The sequence below is a fragment of the Zootermopsis nevadensis genome, unplaced genomic scaffold (assembly GCF_977971745.1).
Source record: "Zootermopsis nevadensis isolate Lab colony 2312 unplaced genomic scaffold, Znev_1.0 Znev_ptg000017l, whole genome shotgun sequence".
Lineage (NCBI taxonomy): Eukaryota > Metazoa > Arthropoda > Insecta > Blattodea > Termopsidae > Zootermopsis > Zootermopsis nevadensis.
In genome coordinates, this window is record NW_028259149.1 from 2,515,586 (window position 1) to 2,526,015 (window position 10,430).

General features: G+C 39.1%; 1 protein-coding gene and 1 long non-coding RNA gene across 2 annotated transcripts in view; one reads left to right on the forward strand and one right to left on the reverse strand.

The window, feature by feature from the left end:
* LOC110835419 (fatty acid synthase-like) overlaps positions 1 to 5,941 on the forward strand; it is a 38,300-nt gene extending 32,359 nt beyond the window's left edge. The window contains exons 31-36 of the mRNA XM_087350066.1: positions 220 to 381; positions 1,298 to 1,507; positions 2,487 to 2,785; positions 4,030 to 4,296; positions 4,473 to 4,715; positions 5,057 to 5,941. Of these exons, the coding sequence (XP_087206192.1) occupies positions 220 to 381; positions 1,298 to 1,507; positions 2,487 to 2,785; positions 4,030 to 4,296; positions 4,473 to 4,715; positions 5,057 to 5,173 (1,298 nt within the window). The 3' untranslated portion in view covers positions 5,174 to 5,941. The remainder of the gene's footprint in view (positions 1 to 219; positions 382 to 1,297; positions 1,508 to 2,486; positions 2,786 to 4,029; positions 4,297 to 4,472; positions 4,716 to 5,056) is intronic.
* Positions 5,942 to 7,908: 1,967 nt separating this feature from the next.
* LOC110835418 (uncharacterized) lies at positions 7,909 to 10,409 on the reverse strand. The gene is made up of 2 exons (XR_002544898.2): positions 10,269 to 10,409; positions 7,909 to 9,454 (listed from the first exon to the last, which is right to left on the reverse strand). It is a non-coding gene; the product is annotated as an uncharacterized LOC110835418 (long non-coding RNA).
* Positions 10,410 to 10,430: the final 21 nt, after the last annotated feature.

The window sequence follows — 10,430 nt, forward strand, 5'->3', positions numbered from 1 at the left end:
CTCAGAAAAATATTGGTCATCTGAGTAAATAACACTTTATGGAGTTGCAGGAAGACAAACATGTTTCTGAGGAACATACTGCCTCCATCCTCAGGGTACTGACACCTGAGTGGAGTTTCAGTGAAGTTAGCTTTATTCAGTAGTTGAAAATGTATCAAAACAATATTGTTCACTGGGTATTTACAATTGAATTTTTAATATGTTTGTGTGTGTCATTAGTTGTAGGTGGCACCCTAGTACAGGGGATTTCATCATGTCTCGAGGTGCTTGACAGATTCATGAGGCAAACGTGCCCTGTAGTGTCGAGCATGGTTGTGGCAGAAAAATTTGCTAGAACAAGCAAACATGCAAATGTTGTGGAGTGTGTGAGCAGCATCATAGGTAAGTCCAAAATAGCTTCAAATGTACTGCGATGAGATTTTTCAGCAGTTCACTTAAGTACATAGGAATTGTAATGAGAAGAAATGGAAAAACAACTTAAAACTGAAGCAGCATTTAACGGATGGCTGTGGTGTTAGTAGACGTAGATTGTGTGATAGTTAGAAATTTCAGAAATTTCCTTTTTTGTCTAGAGTTTTCTTAAGGTAAACTGTATATTAAATGATGAAATACCTGATTCATTATGATAACCTTAATGACACAATATATATTCCAGTGCTTCCACATAATGATTGTTTTACACATCAACATTTTTCATACATGAATTACAGATTTAAACCCTGCACTTGAGGCTGTCAAGTAGACTCTAACTCCTGGATTAAGAGTTTAGTATGTACTAATGTGACACTTAGCTAGTTTCATTGCATGTAGTTTGTGGTTCTGTCATTCTGGTTGGAGCATCAGTGCATGGAAGGCCTAAGTTCATTGTTGGAACACATTGTTGTGTATCAAAGGCCTTAGTTGACATTAGTGCTACAATCGCCTATGTGATATGGCTGATGTACATCTTTTGAGTGTCATTGTTCTCCAAGACGTACACCTTTCCAAATTTAGTTATAGATTTTGTTTTTATTACAAAATATCACTTATGATTACATACAGGCCATGCTAGAGGCAGAAAAGTAGTGAACACTGGATGAAATGATTTTATGAATAGGAATAAAAATATAGCTAATAAATTTCAGGCTGTCTGTCTTCAGGGTCACATCATTGGTTTACAAATACTCCTCCATCCAAGAAATGAACCTTTAAATTAGAACTGGTTTCTTTCACTTCAAGTCCTAAGTAACTTGCGTTTAATAATGAACAAGGATCTGAAATTGATTAGTGTTTAAAATAAAATAAATTTTTATCGCAGGTATCCGTGATCTGAAGACCATTAGCCCAAATTCCACACTGGCAGAATTAGGGATGGACTCCTTGACAGCTGTGGAGATTAAACAGTCACTTGAGCGAGAGTTTGAATTATTTCTCACACCTCAGGAGATGCGAAACTTAACATTTGCGCACCTCGAGGAGATGGGCGCAAAAAACCAGGTCAATGAGCAGGAAGAACAAACATCTCAAGGTACATAACTTCTTCTTCAAAATGGAAAATATTATGAAGGTTTGTCAAGTAGGACTTAACATTTAGGGGGTCTTGTAATCCTGGGTTTTTGGGTTCGATTCCCGGCGGTGGCCGAATTTATAACTTGTGTTGGGCAAGGCCGTGGTCTAGGCAACACGGAGTTTTCCTCCGGGGGTTTCCCCAGTTTTTCCGTGGCATCCCAACAATTACTCCATTCACACACAGAAGAAGGCAATGGCAAACCACTTCTGGATCATCTGCCAAGAACGTATATGAACAGGTCCCAGTCCGAGAAAAGGATGGAAGGATCCTGTTCATATGGACCTGTTGTCAGACAGAACACTAAATAATAAAGCAACCTAGCATTACCTGAGGTTATTGTTGTACAACAGTTAAAATGAAGGTCTAATTGTTGAAACAGGTTGCTTTGTAGCAGTGGCCTCATGTAATATTAGTGTGAGGCTGACATAAGTTGCATATGTGACCTTGGATCACATTAGTGCAGGGATGACCTTTGTGGTCTGGCATGAATAACACTTTTGGATCATCATCATCATAATGAACTATTTAGGGTGTAGGCCATAAGCCTGTTGTTCCTTTGAATTCGAAGATAGATGTTCTTGGTCCTTCCATCGACCCTTTGGTTGTCCCAGGTCTCTGCATCCTCATGGTTGGTAACAGAATGCCCATTTTGGAAGCCTATTTCTGTCCATGCACAGCAAATTGTCTTTCTGATTTTGTTGATATTTTTGAATTTCTTCAACTATATTTAGGACCTCGCTTATTTCTCTAATATCAGCATTCCTCTGATAGTAAAACCTAATAGTTGTCTCGAAAAGCGCATTTGTGCAACACCTTTGGAATGTCAGTATAATCCAAAGAGTTTATCTGTTGAATCTTGTTAAGCCGGTAATCAGAAATTCTGATATTGAAAATGTGAGTTCACTGTTATAATTTTTGTAACCTGTTGTGTTTGCAGCTGCATCTCATGATGTTGAAGAACATCTTGAGGGACAGCAGTTTCTGCTGCATGTGATAGGGGATGAGGCATCTGCATCGTTGCCTGTTGTGCGTCTGCCATCAGCGACTGGAGTCGGGGCGGACGTAGAAGACGATGCGAAGGCTGGGCCAGTGCTCTTCATGTTGCCTGGTGTGGAAAGCATGGCATGCGTCCTGGAACCTCTTGCCAAGAATCTTAAATACCAGACAATATGCCTGCAGCTGGGATACAGCAGAAGTGGCCACACGGTTCATGACATGGCACAGTCTCTATTGCCAGTATGTAAAAGAGGCTGCTGTAATCTCATTAAATGAAAACATTTCCACAGAATGTTTTAATTAAATTTTAGAAGTGAATGTTATTGTTTGAAGTTGGAAATATCTAAGTAGCTACTTGCAACAGAGTCCTTGTCGATATTTTCTTAGCTGATCAAGGAATTATCCAATTCTCATAGACTCTCATAATTCAATGCCATACAGTAGGGCACCGCTTATACGGCAGGTTAGGGACCAGACCCCCGCCGTAAAGCGAAAATCGCCGTAAAGCGGATCTTTGCCTTTTTTCACTTGCAAATGCATATCAAAGCCTAATAAGATGTTTACACTATCATATAGTAAGTGCACAATAGCGCTAGGCCTAAGAAAACGATATGAAAGTAAAATGAATATCAGTAGTACACACATTGTGGCGCGTTTGATCTTCAATCCACACAACTAAAAGTTTTTCCATGTCAGCAATAAGGCTATCTCTCTTTCTTATGACTTTAGAGTTCATTCGTGTGGCACTTTTAATTTCATTTAACACTTTCTCCTTAGTGTTCACGATGGTACTAACAGTTTGGAGAGCTAGAATTAGCTTACGTCCTATCTCAGCCATAGACATGCCTTGTCCACGAAGTTTAATTATATCTAACTTGGCATTTAAAGTAAGAGGCTTATGACTCCTCTTTTTATCGCTACTACCCTTAGACGTCTTTGTAATTACACTGTAGTAACACAAAAATATTATATAAATATACAGTTTGTAATAACTTTGAAAAATTGCCAGAAATACGGAGACGCGGAGCGCACAAAAGCTGTAAACAGACTGAATCAGCGACGATAAAATGGCGCCGGATGCACTTCTCTGACTCAGCTGTTGAGCGCCGTATTAGCGAATCGCCGTAAAGCGGAGCGCCGAAAAGCGGGGCCCTACTGTATTGTCAAGTACCTGTCATTGGACCCTGTTCTGAGTCAAATAAATCAAAGTTATGTTTTTACAGACTTTTCTCCAATAATCATTTTAGCATTATTTTTCTGTCTGTGCTTGTGTGTCGCAAATAATGCTCTTTCATGTTGTTTGTCTTATCACATCTCTGTATTCATAACTCATTTACTCTAATCATACAAGGCTTACTGTTTATTTTGTGACCATTATTATAATAACCTTTACAGTACAAGGTAAATATAATACAGAGGAAAGTTTTAATGTCATACGTTATTAACATGAGCTGTCACAGTGACCCACTTGTTTGTCTCGGCAGCACATACAGAGCCGCCTGAAGCCGCGTGCTCAATTCATTCTGCTGGGCTACTCGTTTGGTGGCCTGCTGGCTCTGGAATTGGCACTTAAACTTGAGGCAGAGGGGTGGGAGGGGAAGCTGTACCTACTGGACAGTTCTCCAGATTTCATGAAGATGCTGGTGGAAAAAACTGTTGGCAGGAATGAGGATCAGTTTCAGATCAATGTCATATGCAATATATTCAGAATTGTTTCACCATGTGATGCCACATCAGCAGCCATCACTAAGGTACTTAATGACAAATGTTAAAACGCTAATACCGTTATTTCTCATAATTCATTTTCCATTTCACTTACATGGTCTTCCAGTAATATGTGCGTCTTAATTGTGACTAATATACACTTCAATATTTTCGTAGAATCTATGCCAAAGTTATTTAATGTTCATCTTGTACATATTGACAGTTGGTTCAGGAGATCACACCTCTGATAAGCTGGGACGAGAAGTTAGATCATGTCATCAGTAAATTTCCTGTGTTGAGAAACAGTGCAGAGTACTACAAAGCTGCTAGTTTGTGTGTCTTGGATCGACTTAAAACCATTTCAAACTATGAGTGGGACTACACGAAAAAGGTCAGGGCTGAAACCACCCTTCTGAGGCCTGTTGCAATGCCAGTGAAATCATCGGATGATTATGGACTCTCAAAGGTTAGTATTCACTCATGCTTTATTCTAAACAAGTTGCACCCTCTGGAATTTTTAGTGTATCAAGATGTGAGCTGTGACACTGAATTATGTACAGGTGTAAATTGCATTAGGAGGAGGTCATTTCCCAAAAACAGGCCGAAGCACCATAGATGATGATGAAATAGCCTTACAGACTGGCACACATATAAATAAATCAACCATACAATGAGCTGACACATTCTTCAGTAGCAGTAAGCGTTAAACTAAATGATGTTCTTGTTTGCTTGTCCGCAGAGAGAAGTGTTCACACTGTCAGCTGCCCAGTGGGTGCATAAGTGTACATGTTTGATCTTGTGTTGCAGTGTTGTGAAAAAAAGGCAGAGGTATATTTTGTGGACGGCAACCACTTGACAATGCTGGACAGCGAGGATGCTGCCGCCATTATCAACAGGCAGATTACAAATAATGAAGCCCTTTAATTGAGAGAAATCCGTAATGAGCAAAACATTTATTATTAAAGTAATTTATATCCACAACAGCCCATGTAGATTCTCACTTATTTTGCCAACAAAAATGCTTTCAGTTTGATTGTTAATGTAGTGTGGCTGCTTGTCATGAGCCTTGTGACCGGATTAATAGATTTATTTTTCTATATGCATAACATTTTGAGCCAGCGTAGCTCAGTCAGTATAATGACTGGGTACGGACTGGACTACTGGGATTTGATCTCTGATGGGGGCAGAGGATTTTTCCTCTAGCCTCTGCATCCAGACCAGCTCTGGGGTCCACCCAGCCTCCTATACAAGGGGTACCGGGGTCCTTTCCCAGGGGGAAAGCGCGGCCGGGGCGTGATGCTGACCACTCACTCCTATCTAGTGCTGAGGTCATGAATGAGTATTAGCTATAGTTCTCTCCCCCCAAATGCCTACAAGGCATATAGTAGGACAGCTTTAATTTTACTTTACTTTGAATAACATTATTTGTCACTGCTCTTCCACAGTTTTTCTTAAAACTTTTCTCACTTCAGAAAGAATAATTTTATCAACATGAACTTCGGCAGACTGGTATGGTAAATGACAATGTCTCAGCAGGAATCTAGTAATAACATTTCCACGTCTAACATAAGAGTTTGTTTTTCTTCATGACAATGCACACAAATAGTTCAGTGATGTGTATGTAGATCGTGACCTACAATTGATGTATTCTTAATGATTGAAAAGGGAATAAATTTGCTAAATAGAATGGCACTTCCTGTGAACATGCAAAATAATCCTATTGTTAAAAAAGTTGCTACGTACTCTTCCTGTTTGTAATCCTCATGACCTGTCACCTTATTCATTACACTCCGATGGTTTGAAATAAAAAAACATCATCATTTCCATAGCGATAGAACACAAATAAATGGTTATTTCTTAGCATATCTGACCTCTTTAAACTTCTTTTAGCAATATGTGATGTGATCTGATCTGTTACTGTCCAGCCCTGATAAATACTTGTTATGAACAGTATGCCATGCCTGTGTATTTGATGCTGTTGGAGCATTTGACCCAGAGGACTGCACTACTATCTGCTTATGGGTAGCAGACTGTATGGCAGTAAATCTGTCGTGAAGAAATCGGCCTACATTTGATACTTAGTGGCTGCTACCATGAAGTTAGTCTCTCTTCAAGGATTTTATTTCAAGATTGCTTAGACCTCAGAGACTTTTGAATATTATACTTCCAAGATAAAATTATCATAACCTCATATATCCTTTTGATTTAACATAATGTATCTACTCATAATTTAATGGCCGGTGTCCATCACAATTGATGGTACACGTGCACCATTTGTGTGATGCTGAGAACACTGAAACAAAGTTCTGATGGTGATGACTCTGGTAGCAAGAAATGCAAGCAAGTCCATGGTGGTCCTTTGGTAGGGTCTGTATCTGACGGTAATCTGGGGTCATTTGTTCGGTTTTGAGTTGGTGCATTTTTCAGGAAACACCTTCAGTTGCCATGAAGATGATTTCACATTTAATGTACTCTAAAAGAATTGTAACTTTTGTATTTCTGATATGATTTGAAAGGATAATGCTGCATTAAATTATGTCACGCTTCAACACAAGGAAGTTTCATTCATGTCATATTTCTAGGATTTGAGGTTTTCTCAGCGATGTGTCTGAAGATGGCTGTCTTCTGGGTTGTTGCACCAGTAGTCTGGTAGAAGTTGACCGACTATTCAGAGGTCCTTCCTGCCTCCATCATCATGGCCTCATCACCCTGATGGTAGAAGCAGGAAGGACCTCTAAAATGCCAGTAAACTTCTACCAGTCTACATGGTGCAACAACCCAGAAGTTGAGCTTCAGTTTGAAAGGGTCACAAGAATCTTATGCCCTTGTGTAAAGTGTTTGTTTAATTTTCCAACCTAACTATGAAAGTTCGGCTAATAGCACAAAATACAGTGATTCATTAGAACATGCAAAGTTAAAGTGTTTTCTGCCCTTCGTGGATATCTGAATGATGAAATGTCTTTGCGAATTGTATTTTAGCACTGTATTGCAGGTAACACATGGCAGATTCTTGAAGTGAAATTGTATATAGAAACAACAAATGTGTAGCTGCTGAATGACAGTATCTTTCCTGACAGATGCATTGAATTTTTCCTTTCTGCCACCAGATACAGGTCCTGAAACTGCCATATACAGTGTGCTGTTTGTTAATTGCCTACTCATGTAATGACATTAAGATGGTTGTCTTCTGGGTTGTAATAATAATAATAATCCGTGGCATAACAGCCCTCTGAGAGCCAAAGCCAACTAGCTGGCTGCTGGCCTCACGTTCACATGCCTAAGCAGAGGTGAACGATCATCCAACCAGATATAGGATGACGTGTGGTCAGCACGACGAACCCCCAGCCATTGCTAGCTTTCCTGACCGGATTACGCTACTCATTGTAGCTCCCCAATTTCCTCACGATGCTGGGTTGGCACCGGACCCATACACCAGTTGAAAATCTCATGAGAAATTTCCTTTCCCGAGACTCGAACTGGCACGCATTCCGTATCGTTGGTCCGAAGCATGATGCCTCAGACCACGCGGCTACGCCATGGGACTCTTCTGGGTTGTAACACTATGAAAACCTCAAATCCTACTAAAGACAGTTATGTCTGCTGAGGAAGAGGAGGAGGGGACGTGAATTACAGAAAACAAAAATCATGCTCACTCCCACTGCCGTTTAATCTCACATGTTCTTTATTAATCAGACACATATTTTGGTATACTGCCGGTGTCAGGGTACAGGCATACATAAATCCAAAAATTACAGATGAATATGTTTGCAACTGTATATTTCATATTATATATAATTTAACAAAAACTAGTACTTCAGCTTTAAGTTCATGTCTAAATTTTATAATCACATTTTTGTGTGTATATATATTAAAAATATATAAATACACTTTATTTATGTAGACTCCGCAATAGACGTTCTCACAGCTGTGAAGATTTTGATCTTGTTGTGAGGTGTGATACCATGTGGACTTGCAGACAGATACTGAGTCCTGAAGATTACAACGGTCTTTCTTCAAAACCCTGCAATCTCCACATGTCACATTGTGTACCCTGTCATTCCACGTCTTTTCATGTGGATCACAGATTTCTGTATTGACAACACAAAGATCTCATCCATCTCAAAACATGTAAACTGAACCTGAAGCCTCACTCATGAAGCTTGCAATTAATTAAGCGACATGTCCATCAGAACTTACAACCTTGGACAAATGAACATTGCAGCAGCTTTGTTGATATGCCTATAAATAACCCCATTGTACCTTTCAGTTTTATGTTCCTAGTTTTTTGGAATTGATACGATGTTACATTCTGCCCAACTGGGGGCACGTTAAGAGACTATTAGTTCTGTAGAACAAAATTACATATCACTCAGAAAATCCGAACAGGTATAGCAGAACGCCATCTACATTTGCTTTTGTACTTATTCTTCCAAGAGGTAACACTACTCACACCTGGTTGATTTATAAGATCTGCCACATCTACATATCTCAAATCTCTTACAAGGAAATACTTCCATAGACCTTGATCTTCAGACACCCAACACAAATATTTACAGACTAACGATACTTTTAACAAGTCTGATACTTTTAAATATTTAAATATTTTGATCTTAACTTCATCTGGAATACCTAAGAGACTGGCATTCAGTATACCTTCCTTTGTCAAAATGACGCTTCGAGCAGGATGTGACAAAATGTTTTTAAACTTCAGGGAAAGATCTTTCAAATGTCTGAACTTTGTTGGAATACAGGTGGATGTTGGATTGACAACATATTTTGAAGGTTGAATTCCCATGGTATATCTGTTCCTTTCTTGGATCAAGTTTGTAATGAGTAAATTAATTATAAGAACATCATCTACTGGTATTATAAGGAGTCTGCACGGATAATGAGTGAACCTCCCGAGGATAAACGACATCTCATAACTGTTTTGTTGGATGTTTTTCCATTTGGCTGGCATACTGCAGAAAAAGTTCAGTTTATGAATATTGAACCCATAATCACTGCTGGAAACTGAATTGCTTCCTGTACCAAGAGGCGAATATCCTGTTTCCATCATTAAGACATACAGCAAAGCAGCAATTAAATCAATTGCGTTTGTAGACGAAATACTTTCTTCAGATTGTTCCAGAGATTTCACAAGGACTTCAAGGTTGTATGGAATAGTCTTTGAAGTACTTTCTTCAATGAGTGTTGGATCCATTGCTGAAAAGTTAACATTCAGAACTCATAAATTCTGTATCAAAATAGTTCACAGAAGCAACAAGTATTCTACTTTCACAAACTGCTGTGTGATGTTGCTATGAAAATATAATATTTCTTTTTATTTAATGGACAGTTGGGTAACACAAACTTTTTGTCTTTTGGCTACTGTCCATTTTCTGATATATGCATAATTTCACAACTTTCATTGTAAGTGGTGAATATGGCATTGCTCTCAGAACCTTTGAATACCAGTGCAGTATGTATGTTAACAACTGAAGCAGTCCAGGAATTACTAGTTATTTTCAGTTATAACCATCATTCCTGGGCTGCTCTAGTGCTTTGTATACCACCTTCATATTCGAAAGATACCTTGTTATATACCAACCAGTGCCTTTAATTGCAATAAAATTTTGTAAGTATAGCAACCAACAGAGCTGGGATAGCCCAGTCACTACAGTGACTGACTATGGACTGGACGACCAGGGTTCGATCCCTAACAGGAGCAGAGGATTTTTTTCCTCTGGCCTGAGCGCATCCAGACCGGCGCTGGTGCCCCCCACCCTGTCCAATAGGTACCGGGGTACCTTCCCAAGGGCGTGACACTGACCACTTACCCCCATCTAGTGCCGAGGTAAAGAATAAGAGCTATACAGTTTCTCCCCAAAATGCTTACACTGCGTGTAGCGGACTGCTTTACTATTATAATGACAACCAATCATTTGGAGACATGATTAGAACCAACTCATGAAATATATCTCGGACAATACAATGTACAACATAATATTGGCATAATGAATAAAACATTGCCACATACCTCTAGATAACTGTAAATTAAGTGCGTAATATATTTGAGTGTATGTTCACACAATGTATTCTGTTGCAGAACATGACTTCACAACAATAGTTTCAAATACAAATTACGTTGGCAGCAATAGTTGTTTTGTTAATATCGCTATTGGCAAACATGTCAAAGCAC